Source organism: Pristiophorus japonicus, chromosome 9, assembly GCF_044704955.1.
Source record: "Pristiophorus japonicus isolate sPriJap1 chromosome 9, sPriJap1.hap1, whole genome shotgun sequence".
Classification (NCBI taxonomy): Eukaryota; Metazoa; Chordata; class Chondrichthyes; family Pristiophoridae; genus Pristiophorus; species Pristiophorus japonicus.
Genome location: NC_091985.1, coordinates 217,616,547 through 217,640,196, shown reverse-complemented (window position 1 = coordinate 217,640,196; position 23,650 = coordinate 217,616,547). Strand labels below are relative to the sequence as shown.

General features: G+C 46.8%; 1 protein-coding gene across 10 annotated transcripts in view; it reads right to left on the bottom strand.

Moving 5' to 3' along the window:
• The window catches only part of LOC139273624 (zinc finger protein 436-like), a 53,872-nt gene extending 31,923 nt beyond the window's left edge, over positions 1–21,949 (bottom strand). For 2 of the 10 annotated variants that reach the window (XR_011595254.1, XR_011595256.1), the window contains exons 1-2: positions 21,863–21,949; positions 20,896–21,126 (exon numbers count right to left, since the gene is read on the bottom strand). Coding sequence is in view for 6 of the 10 variants with exons in the window: in XM_070890590.1 (XP_070746691.1) it covers positions 728–1,654 (927 nt within the window). In the remaining 4 variants the exon portion in view is untranslated. Of the gene's footprint in view, positions 1–71; positions 2,010–10,196; positions 10,273–14,854; positions 14,959–20,444; positions 20,664–20,895; positions 21,127–21,809; positions 21,841–21,862 lie in introns of those variants that run through there. The other 8 variants (XM_070890590.1, XM_070890593.1, XR_011595255.1 and 5 more) reach the window with 8 other exon arrangements.
• Between the last annotated feature and the right edge of the window lie 1,701 nt (positions 21,950–23,650).

The window sequence follows — 23,650 nt, the reverse complement described above, 5'->3', positions numbered from 1 at the left end:
GAAAAGGAACAGTCGGTAACAGGACATCAATTAGTCTCCTCGTGGAGAAATCAAGGAATCGACTCACTGTATGTAGGAAACAAAGCTGATTTATTTCATCGTTGTTTGACAGAGGGTGCAGAAAAGATTTAAAAGAATGATTCCAGGGATGAGGGACTTCAGTTACATGGATAGACTGGTGAAGCTGGGGTTGTTCTTCTTAGAACAGAGAAGGTTGAGAGGAGATTTGATGGAGGTGCTCTAAAATCATCAGGGGTCTGGACAGAGTAGAGAGAAAATATTCCCATTGGCGGAAGGATTGAGAACCAGAGGACACAGATTCAAGGTGATTGGCAAAAGAACCAAAGGCAACATGAGAAAAAACTTTTCTTTAAGCAGCGAGTGGTTAGGATCTGGAATGCACTGCCTGAAAGGGTGGTGGAGGCAGATTCAATTGTGGCTTTCAAAAAGGGAATTGGATAAGTACCGGAAATAAAACATTTGCAGGGCCACGGGGAAAGGGTGGGGAGTGGGACTTGCAGAGAGCCGGCACGGGCTCGACGGTCCGAAAGGCCTCCTTCTGTGCTGTAACCATTCTATGATTCTATGATATCCAGAAAATTAAACTCCAGCCCAGTTAGAGGGATTAATTACACCAGCAGCAACAAACTCCAACTGTCCAAGTGAACATGGTTCAGTCCTGGATGTGATTAACGGCAACAATAAAAGCAGAATCCAACCCCTGCAGTCACTTGTGAACTCGCTGGTGTGACTGAAGGTTGGATAAACGAGTGAAGCCCTTCCCACACTCGGAGCAGATGAATGGCCTCTCCCCAGTGTGAATGCGTTGGTGTGTCAGCAGGTTGGAAGAAAGAGTGAAGCCCTTCCCACACTCGGAGCAGATGAACGGCCTCTCCCCAGTGTGAGTGCGTTGGTGTTTCATCAGATCATTTCTGCTTTTATAGCTCTTTTCACAGTCAGAACATTTAAACGGTCTCTTACTGGTGTGAACAAGTTGGTGTTCAGTGAGGTGGGATGAACGAATGAATGCCTTCCCACACACAGAACAGGTAAAAGGTCTCTCCCCGGTATGAATACGCTGGTGAGCATGAAGCTCGAATGAATTAGTGAATCCATTTCCACACACAGAGCAGATGAACGGCCTCTCTCCTGTGTGAGCTCGCTGGTGACTCAGATGATGAGATGATTTAGCAAACCGTTTCCCACATACGGGACAGACGAACAGTCTCTCCCCAGTGTGAACTCGCTTGTGTTCAATGAGGTGTGAAGATGCAGTGAATTTCTTCCCACACACGGGACAGGTAAACGGCCTCTCCCCAGTATGAACACGCTGGTGTCTCACCAGGCTGGATGAACAAGTGAATCCTTTCTCACACACGGAGCAGGTGAACGGTCTCTCCCCAGTGTGAATTCGCTTGTGTGCCAGCAGGCTGGATGAATAAGTGAATCCCTTCCCACACACAGTGCAGGTGAACGGCCTCTCCCCAGTGTGAACTCGCTGGTGTTCAGTGAGGTGGGATGAACGAGTGAATCCCTTCCCACACGCAGGGCAGGTGAACGGCCTCTCCCTGGTGTGACTGCGTCGATGAGTTTCCAGCGCAGAGGGACAATTGAATCCCTTCCCACAGTCCCCACATTTCCATGGATTCTCCATGGTGCAGGTGTCCTTGTGTCTCTCCAGGTTTGACGATCAGTTGAAGCCTCGTCCACACACAGAACACGTGTACGGTTTCTCCCCGCTGTGAATGATGCGATGTTTTTTCAGGCTGTGTAACTGGTTGAAGCTCTTTCCACAATCAGGGCACTGGAACACTCTCACTCGGGTGTGTGTGTCTCGGTGCTTTTCCAGTCACATTGATGTTTGAAATCTTTTCCCACAGACAGAGCAGACAAACGTTTCTCCTTTCACATTCAAAGGCTGATGATATTCAAGTGAATCGAGTGACTCTGTCAGATCTTGATATGATTGGTTCGAGTTTCCCATCTGTAAATCCTCCTCTTCTAATATCCTGTAAAAGGTGTTTACGAAAGTCAGCACTGGAAGTGCAGGATAGAAATTGAGGACAGACAATCCTACTTTTTATGGAACATTCTTTCGTCTCTTGTTCCCCAAAGCTGTAAATTCCCATCCCACACACTCTCCCTCCACCCTGTGGTGAAATCCAAACTCATCGCACCACCTCCATCATTTCTTTCTTCCATCTGCAGTTTTCTCACTCCCTCTTCTCTGGTTGGGTTCAGTTCTACATCCCATGTGTGCAGACTGAGAATAAATGAGGAAATGATTTTCTCTCAAGGTCACTGGGACCCTAAAGCCCCGCCTGCCCTCTGCTCCTGTACCAAGATGGCCACACAGGCGCCCTGATCCTGTCCAAGAATTCAGCTAGTTACCCCGAGCGGTCGGGTCTATCATCGCAGGTCAAACATGGAGCCTGCGGGCTCATATTTGAGGCCTGAGGCCTACACCAGTGTTTATGAAGCTGCCCAGCCCACCCAGGGGTCTAATTCCTCCGCTGAGCCCACAAGCTCCTACCAACTCGCAGAATGTCACTTCCGCCTCAGACCACCTCCAACATTGGCACTGCGCCTGCTCAGAGCACAGCCCGGTCCCGTGCGCAGGGGGATTCTAGCTACAGAAGTAAACGTTGCAACATTTGGTAGTGAAATGGATTCATTCAGGATAGACAGCAGGGATTATTGCAGGAAATAACAAAGTGCAGCGAGAAAGGAAATGCAATGGATGTTGTGTCGATGGATTGTCAAAAGATGTTTGATAAGGTGCCGGATAGGAGACTTGTTGATCAAATTAAGGCTCATGGTATTAAAGAGAGTGGGGCAGTGTGGAGAGGAAGTTGGGTAAAGGTTAGAAAACAGAGAGTAGTGGTTAATGGATGTTCTTCAGACTGGAGGGATGTAAACAGTGGTGTCCCCAGGGTCAGTGTTGGGACCATTGCTCTTAATATAGAAACAGGGTCTGGGCTAGGGTATAAGCACATAAGAATTAGAAGCAGGAGTAGGCCCTTTGTCCCCTCGAGCCTGCTCCACCATTCAATAAGATCATATTGATTCATCAATTGATCCACCGCTACGAAAAACAATAATAAGAATAAAACCGGACGGACCACTCGGCATCGACCTCCGCACCGGCTACGGACCCGACAATGGCCCACCCAGCCCAGTCTTTCTCACCAACATCTGGGGACTTGTGCCAAAATTGGGAGAGATGGCCCAGACTAGTCAAGCAACAGCCTGACATCGTTATACTCACAGAATCATGCCTTTCAGCCAATATCCCAGATTCCTCCATCACCATCCCTGGGTATGTCCTGTCCCACCGGTAGCGGTACAGTAGTATACAGTCGGGAGGGTGTGGCCCGGAGTCCTCAACATTGACTCAGGACCCCATGAAGTCTCGTGGCTTCAGGTTAAGCATAGATAAGGAAACCTCCTGCTGATTACCACCTACTGCCCTCCTTCAGCTGATGAATCAGTACTCCTCCATGTTGAACACCACGTGGAAGAAGCACTGAGAGTAGCAAGCTGCACCGAATGTACTCTGGGTGGGGGACTTCAATGTCCATCAAGACTGGCTCGGTAGCACCACTACTGACCAGGTGGTGAGAGAAACAACACGAGGGAAAAAACCTACTTATGCCCATCCCTTCGGAAAGGGCGCGAGAGTGGGATCAGCGGCAAGCCTACAAAGGGCGTGAGTCAGCCGAGCAGACAGCCGAATGAGCACCAAGTGACCTGGGAGGATAAGAAATAAAAAGATTCAAAGTGTGGCATCACAGGAAAGCAGGGAAGTGATTGGTTGGTCAGTTTTTCTCTCTTTTCTTGGCATTGGTTTAAATTAAGAGCTGGGATTAAAAATCTAAACTTTCAAAACGTGAAAACTTAACTAAATACATTCGAGATGGCAGGGCAGGCGATGTGTTACTGCTGCTGCATGTGGGAGCTGGTTGACCCCATTGAGGTCCACGGTGACCACATCTGCAGTAAGTGTTGGCTGCTCGAGGAACTTCGGCTCCACGTTGATGAGCTGGAGTCCGAGCTGCAGACACTGCGACACATCAGGGAGGGGGAGAGTTACCTGGACCCTGTGTTCCAGGAGGCAGTCACACCCCTTAGATTAATTAATTCAACTTTGGCCCATGGTCAGGGACAGGAGGGTGTGACTACGAGCGAGGCAGCTGTGGGGATGCAGGGGGTAGTGATGGAGGATCCTCAGCCCTTGCAATTGTCCAACAGGTACGAGATTCGTGCTCCCTGCTTGGACACAGGCAGGGACTGCAGGGAGGATGAGCAAACTGACCACAGTGCCGTGGTACAGGAGGCCATTCAAGGGGGGTGGGGGGGAGTAAAAAGAAATGCTGTAGTGGTAGGAAACAGTATAGTTTTCTGCAGCCATGAGCGGGAGTCCTGAAGGCTGTGATGCCTGCACAGTTCCAAGGTTCAGGACATCGCCTCTGGGCTGGAGAGGAACTTGGAGTGGGAGGGGGAAGATCCAGTTGTCGTGGGCCACGTAGGTACCAATGACATAGGTAGAACAAAGAAAGAGGTTCTGCTGAGGGATTTTGAGCAGTTAGGGGCTAAATTAAAAAGCAGAACCCAGACAGCAATCTCTGGGTTACTACCCGAGCCACGTGCAAATGTGCATAGGGTAAATATGATCAGAGAGATGAATACGTGGCTCAAAGACCGGTGTGGGAGAAATGGGTTTCGATTCATGGGGCACTGGCACTGGCACCAGTACTGGGACAAGAGGGAGCTGCTCCGTTGGGACAGGCTTCACTTGAACCAGGCTTGTGCTTGTGTCCTGGCGAAGCGAATAACTAGGGCTGTAAAGAGGCCTTTAAACTAAATAGTGGGGGGGGGGGGGGGGGTTGGGGGGTGGGAGGGTTCAGGTGAGCGTAAATTTAAAAAGTCAAAGAGCAAGGAGAAGGCAATAGAGCAGGGTAGCGGTGGGGGAAATGATAACCAGAGTGTAACAGGAAGGGACAGAATGTATAAAAATAAGAGTGGAACAGACCGTGGGGTCAAAGCAGCGAAAAATGGTAAAAAGACAAAATGAAAAGCTCTTTATCTGAATGCACGGAGCATTCGTAACAAGATAGAAGAGTTAACGGCACAATGAGTATGATCGGAAAGCTATTACAAAGACGTGGTTGCAAGGTGACCAAGGCTGGGAACTGAATATTCAGGGGTATTTGACAATTTGGAATGATAGACAAAGGAAAAGGAGGTGGGGTAACTCTGTTAATAAACGATGAGATCAGTGCAGTGGTGAGAAATGATATTGGCTCAGAAGATCAAGATGTAGAATCAGTTTGGGTGGAGATAAGAAATAATAAGGGGAAGAAGTCACTGGTGGGTGTAGTCTATAGGCCCCCTAACAGTAGCTACACTGTTGGATGGAGTATAAATCAAGCAATAATCGATGCTTGTAAGAAAGGTACGGCAATAATCATGGGCGATTTTAATCTTCATATTCATTAGACAAATCAAATTGACCAACAGTTCATAGAGTGTTTCTGAGATGGTTTCCTTGAACAGTACGTTGCGGAACCAGCCATGGAGCAGGCTATCTTAGATCTGGTAGTGTAATGAGACAGGATTAATAAATGATCTCGTAGTTAAGGATCCTCTTGGAAAAAGTGAACATAACATGGTTGAATTTCAAATTCAGTTGGAGGGTGAGAAAGTCAGATCTCAACCCAGTGTTCTGATTCTAAATAAAGGCGACTACAAAGGTATGAAAACAGAACTAGGAATGTTCACTGATGACTGCACAGTGTTCAGTTCCATTTGCAACTCCTCAGATAATGGAGCAGTCCATGCCTGCTTACAGCAAGACCTGGACAACATTCAGGCTTGGGCTGATAAGTGGCAAGTAACATTCGCGCCACACAAGTGCCAGGAAATGACTATCTCCAACAAGCGAGAGTCTAACCACCGCCCCATAACATTCAAAGGCATTACCATCGCCGAATCCCCTCTTCTTCGGCGGTCCCTCGAATCGAGGATGACTTGCTTCAACGCCAAAAAGGGATGAGTTCAATGATTTCACAGGTGTTTCAATCAAGGCCCTAATATTGCAGGTCCCAAACTATATATTGAAGGGTGGAAGATGTCTGTGCGTGGATTTTTTTTTAAACATGTGGTGGCCGTTGCACACCAGCCACCACACGGGCTTGACAGAGCTTGGTCTTGGTCCAGTGGCAAGGGTTATCCAAGACGACTGGAGACCAGCTCTGCTGCACGGACCGAGCGCGCACACATATAGCAGTGTGGGCTGGCCCGTGCTGCCCCTGGACCCTCGACCCTTTTAGGTCCCAAACTCACGCCTCTCCTGGGCCCCGGTCACTTCCTTCGACAAACTCTTGCTCCTTCACCCCTCTTGCTGTGCCTGCCCGCACTGCAATGAGCGACCTGACTTCGCAGCCAACGCCATGTACAGTTGTAGCAGGACTTCTCTACTTTTATTCTCCATCCCCCTTGCAACAAAGGCCAACATTCCATTTGCCTTCCAAATTAATTGCTGTACCTGAATGCTAACTTTTTGTGTTTCATGTTACAAGGACCCACAGATCCCTCTGTACTACTGCATTTTGTAATCACTCCCCATTTAAATAATAATTTCCTGTTTTATTTTTCCTACCAAATTGGATAACTTCATATTTTTTTAACATTATACTCCATCTGCCAATTTTTTGCCCACCTGTCTATATCCCTTTGTAGATTCTTTGAGTCCTCCTCACTACTTGCCCAGTTAGCACAGGTTCGGTACACGGTAAATCTCCGTATACATTATCCCATCAAACACTTGCAGAGCAAGTACAACACGGGTTAGATACAGCGTAAAACTCCCTCTACATTGTCCCATCAAAGACTGCCAGGGCAGGTACAGTACGAGTTAGACACAAAGTAAAGCTCCCTCTACAATATCCTAGTAATTATTCACAGGGCAGGTACAGGACGGGCAGGAGCAGTGGTCTATAAAGGCCCAGCAGTGGTCCCAGGTCAGCGGTAGTTCGGGGAGGACCGAGCAGCGGCCTATAAAGGCCCAGCCGTGGTCCCAGGTCAGCGGTAGTTCGGGGAGGACCGAGCAGCAGCCTATAAAGGCCCAGCAGCGGTCCCAGGTCGGCAGCAGTTTGGGGAGGAGCAGTGGCCTATAAAGGCCCAGCGGAGGTCCCAGGTCGGCGGCAGTTCAGGGAGGAGCGAGCGAGGACCGAGCAGCGGCCTATAAAGGCCCAGCAGCGGTCCCAGGTTGGCAGCAGTTCGGGGAGGAGTGAGCAGCGACCTATAAAGGCCCAGCGGGGTCCCAGGTCAGCGGCAGTTCGGGGAGGAGCAGCGAGCTGCAGCTGCCGCAGGGTCAAAAGTAAGAAAGAAGTAAAAAGGAATCGTAGTGTGATGTCACAGCCAAGAGGGTAAGGGATTGGCTGGTTGATTGGTGAGTAGTTTTTCTTTTTCTTCATCTTTTTTCTTTTTCTGATCAGTCAGAAACCTTTGGCATTGTTACCAATTAAGTTAATCTAAGGGTTAAGCCCAGACCAGTGTCATGCTCCTCCTGGGCTATTTGGGAAATCAGGGACACGACAACTACATGTGCAGGAAGTGTATCCAGCTGCAGCTCCTGACAGACCGCATTGCGGCACTGGAGCTGCGCATGGATTCACTCTGGAGCATCCGCGATGCTGAGGATGTCGTGAATGGCAAGTTTAGTGAGTTGGACCACAGGTAAAGGTTACACAGCCAGGTAGGGAATGGGTGACCATCAGGCAGAGCAGTGGAAGGAAGGTAGTGCAGGGGTCCTCTGCGGTCATCTCCCTCCAAAACAGATACACCACTTTGTGATAGAGTATTCAAACAGGCTCATTTAGACAGACTGTGAAAATTCACAGACCCCCCAAGTCAAGACTGCTACATGCAGTTCGGCATGTTGCATTAACTCATCAATCAACTTGACATTTTCGGACCTTGGGTAGCGAGCCAATTAAAAGACTTTCAATTGAGCCAATAAGGTCAAAGAAAGCGAGTTCTTTTCTGTAAATTGATCCAGGTATAAAATACAGCCATTTTGACCATGTGTCTCAGTAAGACAAAGAAACTGGCAATTAGCCAGCAGTTTGTTGCTCTCTGCCAAGATTAAAAAGTTAAAACTACCATCGGAGTTCGTATTTCATTGGAAATTAAGAGATCTAACAATTTTGGCGCTGCGAGCAGGATCGCTGAGGAAAGAAACTGAATTTTGGACATCGGACCTATATATTGAGGTAAGGACTCCACTTTTTTTTTTAAAAAGTCCTCGGTCAAAAGTCTAAATTTGCCTCTCCTTCTATGCGATTCCGAAAACCTCCGGTTTGCGAACCCTCCGGTTGGTAGTCGGCTCGAGGTCCCATAGACGTCTAAACTTCGGCGGTGTGTTAGTTAATTAATCACCGACCTATTGATCGGCTAGCAGGCCTTCAACTCGAGACCCCAGTAAAGAACTCAGTAAAGAAATGGCAGCAGGAGATAAGGGCAAAGAATTGCCTACAACTGTTAAAGGTGGGCAGGCACCACCTGAAGTTTCTTTAGATTTAATTCTTGAACAGTTGAAAGAATACATAGAGCAACAATTCAACTTATCTAAAACCTGTATTAAGATCGAACAAAAGTACGGAACCTCCAAAGGACAATGGTCCTTGGACGAGATTAAAAGGGTCTGGGGAAAAACGACCCATATGAAAAATAAAGAGCGAACTAGATGGTCCCTAGCGGTTATGGGACAGATTCGAAACTGGAATGAAATTATAATGCGTTCCCAACATGATCGAGAACTGACCAGTACAAAGGATCAATTGCAAGCAGTTTGTGCACAGCTGCGACAGAAAAAGCTTGAACTTGAAAAGCTGGAAGCGGAAGTTAAAGATCTTAAAGGTGAAATTAAAGAATGGAAAAAATCATTAGGTCAAGAGACAGTAATAGGAAAAGGAAAATGTATTGATCAATTCCCAGGGTACCCATGTTTGGATAAATTAAAAGCGCAAACCCGAAGACACAACCGAGGAATAGATACGGTTTCTGAATCCTCCGACAATACAGTGTCGGAGGATGATGAAGAATTAGGGGTGCGCTTTGCCCCATTTAAAAAAAGACGAGTTGTAGTCAAATCAGAAGAGACTGCGGATGAGGGCGGAACCAAAAAAACAAAGAGAAGGGTGTACGAAGAATACTTAGTTCATGATCCGGCAGACCCAGAGAAAATTGATAAATGGTCCAAGGAATTGCCCAATCCAAAGAAAGGGGGAGTAAAAACGTGGGACCAATTGGACCGCTTAAGAAATATATATCAACTTCATCCCTGGGACGGAGTGCAAATTTTGACCATAATGGTGCCAAAAACACAGGGAAGAAAATTGCACGACAAGGTAGATGAAGCTTTGGGGCAGAATGAGCAAGAATTAGATGCAGGATGGGAGACGATTAAACACTGGCTGCAAGCCTTCAGTCCAGCTAAGACAGACTGGGGAAAAATTGCAGTCTGCCAACAGAAAGGAACAGAGGAGGTCCTGGAGTATGACGAGCGGTTTAGATGCACGTGGCTAGAACATTCGGGTATGAATAATACGGATGAGGAAATGGATGAACAAGCGTTTGGACCCCTGAAAGCAGCTTTCGTGGCAGGTCTAAAGCCAGAACTGTCCAAAATGCTTAAGGTAGTGTTACCGGACTGGGAAGGTAGAGGAACTACCTTTGCAGCATTGGTGGATCGATGTAACCAATTAGATCGGGATATGGGAGCTGAAGTCCGAGCTGCACAGGCTATGGGATGGAAATCCCAGGATTCCGATAAACAGTTATGAGGAAAATTACCCTGAAAATGTCATTATTGTGGGAAAGAAGGTCATTGGGCCAAGACGTGCAGGGCAAAACAGAAAGGTCGTGGCTGGGGAAGAGGTCGCAGCCAGGGATACAATTCAGCCAACAAGCCAGGCTTGTCACAAGATAACGACCTCATAGAAGCATTTAAGCGACTGACAATACAACAACAGAAGGAGTTACTTGGGATAGCAAAAAACGATTAGAGCCCACCCTGGCCCCCCTCCTCGCACTAATACAACAGAGAGGAGATGGGATATATATAACTGTGAGGGTGGGCGATAAGGATGTGGACTGTCTTTTAGACAGAGGGGCGGAATTAACATGCTTACCCCAACAATATGTAGACGATATCCTGCTAGCTTCAAACACGGAAGTACAGCATGAACAAGATTTACGAGCTTTGCTGGATCACCTTCGGCTGAAAGGACATAAAGCCAGCATCGACAAAGCACAAATCACAAAGGAGGATAACCATGGCCCCAGGCACTACCAATAGTGCTATGTAGCATTAGGGCAACCCTGAACAGAACTACAGGTCTAAGCCCATTTGAAATTTTAACAGGAAGACCCATGCCGCTGCCAGGAACCAACGATTTATGGAAAGCTGATGTTCACTTAATGAGTGACACTTTGTTATCATACTGTCAGAACTTAACCAATGCTATTAGTTCTGTTTCCCGACAGGTATCGGCAGCTTGGGGTAATCCACCCGAAGGAGGACACGACATCATCCCGGGAGTCTTGGTGTATGTGAAAAAGTTGCATAAAAAACCTTTGGGTGCCAAGTGGGAGGGACCTTATCAAGTGTTATTGACCACCCAGGCAGCTGTTAAAGTCCAAGGAAAGAAAGCCTGGATCCGTTAAACGAGCACCCGTAACTGAAGCTGAAATCTAATTATTGATTGTAGGTATTATAGGCATAGGCCTACTTCTTACTAGCCGACCCTCTGCACCAAAGGGAAATAGTAGGGTAGCAAGGGAATTACATGTAAATACCTTTTTATATACATCATACATTTATGCCAAACAAGGTAACATTTCTAGTTGTTGGGTGTGTGCACATATTCCTATTCACTCAAAGGGAGGGATTCCCTTGAGGCCAGTTCCCTTGAATATCTCGGAAATGGCTGAGTGGATAATTAATTAAAATAAAACAGGCAATGCATTTCAGGATACGGAAAACTGGGCACGTAAATGGAAGTCAGCAGGTTACAATCTGACTACCTTTGAAGGGGGGTACCAACCGTGCTACAATAATTCCAAACGGCCCCCATTTTTTGTTATCACTAATACAACGGGACTAGGAAGACCGGGGAAATCGGTCTGTCTGATTAGAAACATCAAAGGAGGCCAAAATATGGGGTATAGTAACTGCTCCCGGAATTATAATATAATCAAGCCACGGAACCGTCCAAACTGGGCCGATGTGGGAATTTTTAACGTAACGGGGATTCTGAATAAAACAAATGGAAAAGCCTGGACAGGCCCCGGAGTGTTGCTGACAAAGAAACAGCTAACATTCATTGCATATAATGGCACCTATTGGGTGTGTGGCCATAGGCCTACCCTTGGCTGCCCCAGAATTGGATGGGATCCTGCTATTTAGCCTACATTGTGCCTTATATGTATCATATAAAGTTACTGTCGGAACATTTACACCGTCCTAAGAGAGCTATCACAGAAACAGAGAGGTTCTTTGCCATCCTGATCCCTGGGTATGGGACCGCCAAACTGGCAAGGGAATCCATTAACATGGCATCCGTTGTGGAACGAGTAGCCAATGATACCTCGGAGGCCCTAGTTAAAATCAATGCAGAAATGGTAGCAATCCGCAGTCGCCCTACAGAATAGACTGGCCCTTGATTACATCCTGGCTGAAAAGGGAGGTACTTGCACCCTACTCGGAACTGAGTGTTGCACATATATCCCAGATAGCTCCGAAGAAATTACCCACTTAGCGGAGCATATCCAATAGGAGGTAGAAAAACTTAAGCAACCCCCATCATTCACTTTGTGGAGTGGAGCCACTGAATGGCTAGGTTCAATAGGAACTTCATTGGTGGAAGGTTTAATTCTATTTGTTGTAATTGTTTTACTTTTATATTGTTTGTTTATGTTGATTAAATGTTGTTGCGCCAGGCGGCTGTAGCTGCTGTCCCGCAGGTGAGACACCTTGCAGGTCCCAGCAGACCATCTGTATGTGGAACAGGAGTATGTTATGCTTAAGGAAAGGTTGTTTACTGGTTGAATTAAAATATTGATTTGGATTAAATTGGAATAAGGTTAATTAACCTATTAAAACCAGACTTCCATTGTGGCCACGATGGAACTCGGGTTGGTGTAAATTTGTGTGGAAGCTACTAGTCCGGACATGTGGCGAAACACATCAACAAATTTTAGAAGGAAACTCTATTAACATGTATGAAATTATTTTGTAGAATGTTTAACCAGTGATACCTGATGTTTTATGATTCAGTTTGTGAAAGAATCAAAGGGGGGATTGATAGAGTATTCAAACAGGCTCATTAAGACAGACTGTGAAAATTCACAGACCTCCAAGTCAAGGCTGCTACGCAGTTCGGCATGTTGCATTAACTCATCAATCAACTTGACATTTTCGGACCTTGAGTAGCGAGCTAATTAAAACGTTAAAAGACTTTCGATTGAGTCAATAAGGTCAAAGAAGGCGAGTTCTTTTCTGTAAATTGATCCAGGTATAAAATACAGCCATTTTGACCATGTGTCTCAGTAAGACAAAGAAACTGGCAATCAGCCAGCAGTTTGTTGCTCTCTGCTAAGATTAAAAAGTTAAAACTACCATCGGAGTTCGTATTTCATTGGAAATTAAGAGATCTAACACTTTAGGTACTGTTGGGGGAGATGACTCATCAGGGGAAGGCAGCAGCAGCCAAGTCCATGGCACCAGGGCTGGCTCTGCTGCACAGGAGGGCAGAAAAAGAGTGGGGGAGCTATAGTGATAGGGTATTCGATTGTAAAGGGTATAGATAGGTGTTTTTGCGGCCACAAACGAGATTCCAGGATGGTATTTTGCCTCCCTAGTGCAAGGGTCAAGGATGTCTTGGAGCGGCTGCAGCGCATTCTGGAGGGGGAGGGTGAACAGCCAGCTGCCGTGGTACATATAGGCATCAACGATATAGCTAAAAAACGGGATGAGGTCCTACAAGCTGAATTTAGGGAGCTAGGAGTTAAATTAAAAAGTAGGATCTCAAAAGTAGTAATCTCAGGATTGCTACCAGTGCCACGTGCTAGTCAAGAGTAGGAATTTCAGGATAGCTCAGATGAATACGTGGCTTGAGGAATGGTGCAAGGGGGAGAGATTCAAATTCCTGGGACATTGGAACCGGTTCTGGGGGAGGTGGGACCAGTACAAACTGGGCGTTTTGCAACTGGCCAGGAACAAAACCGATGTCCTCTGCGGAGTGTTTGCTAATACCGTTGGGGAGGGTTTAAACTAAAATGGCAGGGGGATGGGAATCTATGCAGGGAGACAGAGGGAAGGAAAAAGGGGGCAGAAGCAAAAAGTAGGAAGGAGAAAAGCAAGAGTGGAGGGCAGAGAAATCGAGGGCAAAACTCAAAAAGGGCCACATTACAACATAATTTAAAAAGGACAAAGAGTGTTAAAAAAACAAGCGTGAAGGCTTTGAGTCTCAAAGCGAGGAGCATTCGTAATAAGGTGGATGAACTGACTGCGCAGATAGCTGTTAACGGGTATGATGCAATTGGGATTACGGAGACATGGCTCCAAAGTAACCAAGGTTGGGAACTGAACATCCAGAGGAATTCAATATTTAGGAAGGACGGACAGGAAGGAAAAGGAGGTGGGATAGCGTTACTGGTTAAAGAGGAGATTAACGCAACATCAAGGAAGGACATTAGCGTGAATGATGTGGAATCTATATGGGTAGAGCTGCGAAATACCAAAGGGCAGAAAACGTTAGTGGGAGTTGTGTACAGACCACCAAACAGTAGTAGGGAGATTGGGGATGGCATCAAACAGGAAATTAGGGACTGCAATAAGGGTACAGCAGTTATCATGGGTGACTTTAATCTACATATTGATTGGGCTAACCAAACTGGTAGCAATACGATGGAGGAGGCTTTCCTGGAGTGTATTAGGGATGGTTTTCGAGACCAATATGTCGAGGAACCAACTAGAGAGCAGGCCATCCTAGACTGGGTCTTGTGTAACGAGAGAGGATTAATTAGCAATCTTGACGTGTGGGGCCCGTTGGGGAAGAGTGACCATAATATGGTAGAATTCTTCATTAAGATGGAGAGTGACACAATTAATTCAAAGACTAGGGTCCTGAACCTAAAGAAAAGAAACTTCAACGGTATGAGACGTGAATTGGCTAGGATAGACTAGAGAATGACACTTAATATGGCAGGGGGATGGGAACCTATGCAGGGAGACAGAGGGAAGCAGAATGGGGGCAGAAGCAAAAGATAGAAAGAAGAAAAGTAAAAGTGGAGGGCCACATTGCAGCAAAATTCTAAAGGGGCAAAGTGTGTTAAAAAGACAAGCCTGAAGGCTCTGTGCCTCAATGCGAGGAGTATTCGTAATAAGGTGGACGAATTAACTGCACAGGCAGCAATTAATGAATATGATATAATTGGCATCACGGAGATATGGCTCCAGGGTGACCAAGGCTGGGAACTCAACAACCAGAGGTATTCAACATTCAGGAAGGATAGACAGAAAGGAAAAGGAGGTGGGATAGCGTTGCTGGTTAAAGAGGAAATTAACGCAATAGTAAGGAAGGACATTAGCTTGGATGACGTGGAATCTGTATGGGTGGAGCTGCGGAATACCAAAGGGCAGAAAACGCTAGTGGGAGTTGTGTATAGACCACCAAACAGTAGAAGTGAGGTTGGGGACAGCATCAAACAAGAAATTATGGAAGCATGCAATAAAGGTACAGCAGTTACCATGGGCAAGTTTAATCTACATGGAGATTGGACTTACCAAACTGGTAGCAATGCGGTGGAGAAGGATTTCCTGGAGTGTATTAGGGATGCTTTTCTAGACCAATATGTTGAGGAACCATCTAGAGGGCTGGCCATCCTAGACTGGATGATGTGTAATGAGAAAGGACTAATTAGCAATCCTGTTGTGCGAGGCCCCTTGGGGAAGAGTGACCATAATATGGTAGAATTCTTTATTAAGATGGAGTGACACAGTTAATTCAGAGACTAGAGTCTTGAACTTAAGGAAAGTTAACTTCGATGGTATGAGACGTAAATTGGCTAGAATAGACTGACAAATGATGCTTAAAGGGTTGACGGTGGATAAGCAATGGCAAACATTTAAAGATCACATGGATGAACTTCAACAATTGTACATCTCTATCTGGAGTAAAAATAAAACAGGGAAGGTGGCTCAACCATGGCGAACAAGGGAAATTAAGGATAGTGTTAAAACCAAGCAAGAGGCATATAAATTGGCCAGAAAAAGCAGCAAACCTGAGGACTGGGAGAAATTTAGAATTCAGCAGAGGATGACAAAAGGTTTAATTAGGAGGGGGAAAATAGAGTATCAGAGGAAGCTTGCCAGGAACATAAAAACTGACTGCAAAAGCTTCTGTAGATATATGAAGAGAAAAAGATTAGTGAAGACAAACGTAGCTCCCTCGCAGTCAGATTCAGGTGAATTTATAATGGGGAACAAAGAAATGGCAGACCAGTTGAACAAATACTTTGGTTCTGTCTTCACAAATGAAGACACAAATAACCTTCCGGAAATGCAAGGGGACCGAGAGTCTCATGGGAAGAGGAACCGAAGGAAATCCTTATTAGGCGGGAAATTGTGATAGGGAAATTGATGGGATTGAAGGTCGATAAATCCCCGGGGCCTGATAGTCTGCATCCCAGAGTATTTAAATAAGTGGCCATAGAAATAGTGGATGCATTGGTGATCATTTTCTAACAGTCTATCGACTATGGATCAGTTCCTATGGACTGGAGGATAACTAATGTAACACCACTGTTTAAAAAAGGAGGAAGAGAAAAAAAACGGGTAATTATAGACCGATTAGCCTGACATCAGTAGTGGGGAAAACGTTGGAATCAATCATTAAAGATGAAATAGCAGCGCATTTGGAAAGCAGTGACAGGATCGGTCCAAGTCAGCATGGATTTATGAAAGAGAAATCATGCTTGACAAATCTTCTGGAATTTTTTGAAGATGTAACTAGTAGAGTGGACAATGGAGAACCAGTGGATGTGGTGTATTTGGACTTTCAAAAGGCTTTTGACAAGGTCCCACACAAGAGATTAGTGTGCAAAATTAAAGCTCATGGTATTGGGGGTAATGTACTGAAGTGATGGAGAACTCGTTGGCAGACAGGAAGCAGAGAGTCGGGATAAATGGGTCCTTTTCAGAATGGCAGTGACTAGTGGGGTGCCGCAGGGCTCAGTGCTGGGACCCCAGCTATTTACAATATACATTAATGATTTAGATGAAGGAATTGAGTGTTATATCTCCAAGTTTGCAGATGACACTAAGCTGGGTGCCTGTGTGAGCTGTGAGGAGGACGCTAAGAGGCTGCAGGGTGACTTGGATAAGTTAGGTGAGTGGGCAAATGCATGGCAGATGCAGTATAATGTGGATAAATGTGAGGTTATCTACTTTGGGGGCAAAAACAGGAAGGCAGATTATTATCTGGTGACAGTTTTGAAAAAAGGGGAGGTGCAAAGAGACCTGGGTGTCATGGTGCATCAGTCATTGAAGGTAGGCATGCAGGTACAGCAGGCAGTAAAGAAAGCAAATAGCATGCTGGCCTTCATAGCGAGGGGATTCGAATATAGGAGCAGGGACGTTTTACTGCAGTTGTACAGAGCCTTGGTGAGACCACACCTTGAGTATTGTGTGCAGTTTTGGTCTCCTGTTCTGAGGAAGGACGTGCTTGTTATTGAGGGAGTGCAGCGAAGGTTCACCAGACTGATTCCCAGGATGGCAGGACTGACATAGGAGGAAAGACTGGATCGGCTAGGCTTATACTCACTGGAATTTAGAAGAATGAGAGGGGATCTCATAGAAACTTATAAAATTCTGATGGGACTGGACAGGTTAGATACAGGTAGAATGTTCCCGATGTTGGGGACGTCCAGAACCAGGGATCACAGTCTAAAGATAAGGGGCTAGCCATATAGGACCGAGATGAGAAGTAACTTTTTCACCCAGAGAGTTGTGAACCTGTGGAATTCTCTGCCACAGAAAGTTGTTGAGTCCAGTTCGTTGGACATATTCAAAAGGGAGTTAGATGTGGCCCTTATGGCTAAAGGGATCAGGGAGTATGGAGAGAAGGCAGGGTGGGGTACTCAGGTTGCATGATCAGCCATGATCATATTGAATGGCGGTGCAGGCTCGAAGGGTCGAATGGCCTGCTCCTGCACCTATTTTTTATGTTTCTGTAAAAAAGAGTGTAAAGTTTCCTCTACACTACCCCATCAAACACTTGCAGGGCAGGTACAGCAATGATTAGACACAGAGTAAAGCTCCATCTACACTATCCCACAAGATACACCCAGGGCAGTTACGACACTGGTTAGATACAGAGTAAAGCTACCTCTACACTGTCCCTTCAAATAATGCCAGGGCAGGTAGTGTACGGGTTAGATACAGAGAAAAGCTTCCCCTACAACAACCCATCAAACGCTCACAGGGCAGGGAGAGCATGGATTACATACAGAGCAAAGCTCCATCTGCAGTGTCCCATCAATCACTCACAAGGCAGGTACAGCACAGGTTATGCAGAGAGTAAAGCTCTCTCTACACTGTCCCATCAAACACTCCCAGGGCAGGTACAGCACGGGTTAGATAGAGGAAAGCTCCCTGTACAGTGCCCCATCAAACACTCTCAGGGCAGGTATAGCACCGGTTAGATACAGAGTAAACCTCACTCTACACTGTCCCATCAAAGACTGCGAGGGCAGGTACAGGGTGAGTTAGATACAGAATAAAATTCCCTCTACATTGCTCCGTCCAAAATTCCCAGGGCAGGTACAGCATGGGTTAGGCAGAGAGTGAAGCTCCCTCTACACTATCCCATCAAAAGCTCCCAGGGCACGTACAGCACAAGTTAGATAAACATGTAAATCTCAGTCTACCTTATCCGATCAAACACTCCCAGTGCAGGCACAGCACGGGTTTAGATACAGAGTAAATCTCCTTTATTACAACAGTGACTACAATCCAAAAGTACTTCATTGGCTGTAAAACGCTTTGAGAGGTCCGATGGTCTTGAAAAGCACTAAATAAATCCAAGTCTTTCTCTCTCGACATTGTCCCATCAGACACTGCCAGCCCATAATGAGCAAGGCTCAGGGAGGTTGGTTGCTAGGCACTGCAGTGATGTCATAAAGCAGGCCATTTAGCCCAGGTGGTCCTCTCCGTGTCCCTTTAAAGGTGGAGAGCTGGGACATCCTGTCTCAATACAAATCCCCCTGTTCATACTGAGAATCCCCGGGGAAGGCCCAAGGCCCTGAGTGTGGAACACAATCAAGGGGGAAAAGAGGAGGAGAGCTGGGATATCCTGTCTCAATACACATCCCCCTGTTCATACTGAGAATCCCCAGGGAAGGCCCAAGGCCCAGAGTGTGGAACACAACCAAGGGGGAAAGAGGAGGAGACACGGTACAGTGTGGGAGATGAGGGAGGAGTCTGCTCATTCCCAGGGGCAGATCAGACAAAGTGCTTTTGAGTGGTGGGTCCAGCAATGAAACTGAAACGAAACCGAAACGAAACCATAGGAATAAATAAAGATCCAATCCAAGGGAACAAACAATGGGTCACTGGGCAGAAATCACAACCAGCCCAAAATTATTCAATGGGCAAGCATCGATTGCTTATTGTGGGAAATTCCACACTTCAACCATCCATTGAGTGAAGAAGGGTTTCCTAACATCTCTCCTGAATGGCCTGGCTCTGATTTTAAGGTTATGTTCCCTCGTCCTAGACACCCCAAGCAGAATAACTTTCTCTCTATCTACCCAAGCAATTGCTTTCAAAATCCCACTAAATTCCCAGAGACTAGGTGGAGTATGGGTTAGATACAGAGTAAAGTTTCCTCTACACTGCTGCAGGGCAAACTTCAGTGTCCGCCTCGACCGTGCTGAGCAGCTTATCAATTAAAATTCAGCAGCAGTACGATCTGCCACTGCACTGAAAACTTTCCACCCGCAGCTCCTGATCAGCTTCAGGTTAAAGCTCCCTCTAAACTGTCCCATCAAGCACTCCCAGGGCAGGGACAGCACGAATTAGATACACAGTAAATCTGTGTCAGAGGAAACTGTACCCCAGTGACAGTCAGTGCCAGAGGAAACTGTACCCCAGTGAGAGTCAGTGCCAGAGGAAACTGTACCCCAGTGAGAGTCAGTGCCAGAGGAAACTGAACCCCAGTGAGAGTCAGTGCCAGAGGAAACTGTACCCCAGTGAGAGTCAGTGCCAGAGGAAACTGTACCCCAGTGAGAGTCATTACAATTCGAAATATCTTCAGTTATCAGCAACAAATTGCTTTAATATGGTGCCTTAAATGTAGTAAAATGTCCCAAGGCACTTCACAGCACCTTATCAAACAAAAATTTGACACCCAATCATGTAAAGAAATATTAGCACAAGTGACTAAATGCTTGTTCAAAAGGATAGGTATTAAGGAGTATTGTAGAGACGTTTAGGGAGGGAATTCCAGAGCTTATGGCCTCAGCTGCTGAAGGTACGGCCACCAATATTGGAGGGATGAAAATTGGGGCTGCTCAAGAGGCCAGAATTGGAGGAATGGAAAGATCTCTGAGGGTTGTAGGGCTGGAGGAGGTTACAGCAATAGGGAGGGGCAAGGTCCTGGACGGATTTCAAAACAAGGATGAGCATTTTGAAATCAAGGCATTGATGGAGCAGGGGCCAATGTAGTTCAGCGAGCTCAGGGGTGATGGGTGAAAGGAAATTGGTACAAGTTGGGATGAGAGGGCTGAGGACAGATTGCGTAGAATAGGCCTATATTCTCTGGAGTTTAGAAGAATGGAAGGTGATATAATTGAAACATATAAAATTCTTAGAAGGATTGACAAGGGCTGGATAGTCTCGAACTTTATTAGGATAAGAGATCTGCCATTTAAAACTGAGATGTGATATTCTTCACTTTTGTGAGTCTTTGAAAATCTCTATCGAATAGAGATCTTACTGAATGGTGGAGCAGATGGGAGGGGCTATACGGCCTACGCTTGCTGCTATTTCTTGTGTTCTTGAATAAGGATACGGGCAGGAGTGTTTTTGATGAACTTAAATTTACGGAGAGTGCATGGTGTGAGGCCGATCAGAAAAGCACTGGAGTAGTCCAATGTGGTGGTAAAAGAGGCATGGATGAGGGTTTGAGCGGATGAGGGTTTGAGCAGATGAGCTGAGGAAAGGGTAGAGACCACTGGTGTTAGAGGTGGAAGTAAACGTACTTGGTGATTGAGGGAATACGGGTTCAGAAGCTCATCCCGAGGTCAAGTACAATGCCAATCAATAAATTGCAACTCTCCATATCTGTGTTTCAGTATATTAGAATACTACATACCTCGAGTGATCAATACTTCAATATTCGTAGTTATCAATATATTTACTTATAATTCTAAATGTTCATGAATGAATAATTGATTCTATCGGTGATAGGTCGTGCTGGTATTTCAGATTGGTCTGTGCATCGTGATCAGTGAATTGACAACGTGCTTCCGGTTCAATCTTTCCAATGGCTTTCTCACCAGATGGGAAATATTTGAACATTGAGATCTGATGGTGTCGGTGTGAGTTCAGTCCCACCTAATGTAGAGACCGGTCCATCTGCTGGGCTCTGCCTCAAACTGGAGTCACCTCTTAGATCAAAGCCCTTTACTCTAAAACACACACAAGATTCACTGTGACTGTGTGTTGAGAGACAGAAACTGATCTCACTTCACATCCCATTGCACGGCCTCATGCTGGATAATTGTGCTCGGTGGTCACTCTCCCAGTCTCATTTCCTGCCTTACCTTGTAACCTGTGTGTACTGTCTACAGGACCGGTGTGTATCTGAGTAAATGGCACTTTCTCTTATCTTTCTCCCCAGTCGATCTATTGAAGCGCTTTCAATCAGAAGGGGCTCACTGGTTGGTGCTCTCAAAATCCTGTGCTGGTTCACCTGCTGTTGTTTCTCAGTCCACAATCCCTGTTTCCTTCCAGCTGTGGAACTTTCTCAATTACTCCGCCATTTACCGGGAGATCTAATTATGGCAGGGCAGAAAATTAGAAAAATATTAATGTTGTGAAGTGGAATGCAGTATAAAGTGTTTTTACAATGTTTCAGAAAAGTATATGTCCAGTATTTCTGTTTGATTCCGTCCTTTTCCTCAGATCTCTGTCCCGCTCATCTGGACTCTCAGAAAATCACCAGAATTCTCCCCGGGTTACACATTGTCTGATCTCACTGGGCCCATCCTTTCCGGGTTACACGCTGTCTGATCTCACCGGGCCTCCGGGTTACACGCTGTCTGATCTCACTGGGCCTCCGGGTTACACGCTGTCTGATCCCACTGGGCCCCCGGGTTACACGCTGTCTGATCTCACTGGGCCCCCGGGGTTACACACTATCTGATCTCACTGGGCCCCCGGGTTACAAACTGTCTGATCCCACTGGGCCCCCGGGTTACACACTGTCTGATCTCACTGGGCCCCCGGGTTACACACTGTCTGATCGCACTGGTCCCCCGGGTTACACACTGTCTGATCCCACTGGGCCCCCGGGGTTACACACTGTCTGATCTCACTGGGCCCCCGGGTTACACACTGTCTGATCTCACTGGGCCCCCGGGTTACACACTGTCTGAGCTCACTCTATCTCCCGCATGTCCCCAAACCCTGAGTTCCGGGGCTGTGTTCAGTTCGGTATTTTCCCTCACAGACGAACCGCACCCTCCCCGCCCGCCGGCCGAACGCTCTACCCCAGCCCCAGCCGCCCACCATCAGTCCGGTTCCCTGCGGCCCCCCGTTCCCCACATTGTCCAACCGCTGCCCACAGCAAACTGCGCCGCATCCGGGGACTGGGGGTGTGGAGGCACCGAGCATGCGCACTGCGGCCACAGAGCGCGTTCCTGCAAAAATTAATGACTCTCAGAGCATCCGGACCGTCTATTAGCTGCACGCAGCAGATTGCCAGCCACTCCCACCAATAGGAGCCGGCAGCGCCACAGTGCCCCTGTGATGAAGGCGCGCTGGGCAGCTCGGGGGTCACGTGGCTCCTGATTTCAAAAATTGCTGCCGTTCAACCGTTGCCAGGAAACGTCATAGCCCCGCCCACAACCCACGTGACATCACATGTGGCGGTCGGTGCTGAGAGGCGGGACCGCTCGTAGTGCGCCTGCGCCGGACTCCCAGCTCACTCAATCGCACACTCCTGAAGTATTAATAATAACTTTTCTGTATAGAGCGCCTTTAACGGAGTAAAACGTCCCAAGGCGCTTCACAGCAGTGTTACAGGACACAACACATACATTTGACACCGAGCCACATAAGAACAAATTACAGCAGATGACCAAAACCTTGGTCCAAGAGGTAGGTTTTAAGGCGAGTCTTAAAGGAGGAAAGAAATGTCCAGATGCAGAGAGGTTCAGGGAGGGAGTTCCACAGCTTGGGGCCCAGCAGCTGAAGGCACGTCCACCGATGATTGAACAGTTCTGATCAGGAATGTTCAAGAGGGCAGATTTTGAGGAACGCAGATATCATGTGGCATTGTGAGGCTGAAAGAGATTAGAGATAGGGAGGGGCGAGGCCATGGAGGGATTTGTAAACTAGGATGAGAATTTTGAAATTGAGGCGTTGCTTAACCGGGAGCCAATGTAGGTCAGTGAGCAAAGGGGTGATCAGTGATCGAGACTAGGTGCGAGCTAGGACATGGGCTGCTGAGTTTTGGATGATCTCAAGTTTACGTAGGTTAGAATGTGGGAGGCCATTCAGAAGTGCGTTGGAGTAGTCAAGACGAGAGGTAACAAAGGCATGGATGAGGGTTTCAGCAGCAGATGAGCTGAGGCAGGGGCAGATGCGGGCAATGTTACAGAGGTGGAAACAGACGGATTTAGTTATAGAAACATAGAAAATAGGTGCAGGAGTAGGCCATTCGGCCCTTCGAGCCTGCACCGGCATTCAATAAGATCATGGCTGATCATTCCTTCAGTACCCCTTTTCTGCTTTCTCTCTATACCCCTTGATCCCCTTAACCGTAAGGGCCATATCTAACTCCCTCTTGAATATATCCAATGAACTGGCATCAACTCTCTGCGGTAGGGAATTTCCACAGGTCAACAACTCTGAGTGAAGAAGTTTCTCCTCATCTCAGTCCTAAATGGCCTACCCCTTATCCTAAGACTATGTCCCCAGGTTCTGGACTTCCCCAACATCGAGAACATTCTTCCCGCATCTAACCTGTGCAGTCCCGTCAGAATCTTATATGTTTCTATGCGATCCCCTCTCATTCTTCAAAATGCCAGTGAATAAAGGCCCAGTTGATCCAGTCTCTCCTCATATGACAGCCCAGTCATCCCTGGAATCAGTCTGGTGAACCTTCGCTGCACTCCCTCAATAGCAAGAACATCCTTCCTCAGACTAGGAGACCAAAACTGAACACAGTATTCCAGGTGAGGCCTCACTAATGCCCTGTACAACTGCGGTAAGACCTCCCTGCTCCTATATTCAAATCCCTTAGCTGTGAAGGCCAACATACCATTTGCCTTCTTCACCGCCTGCTGTACCTGC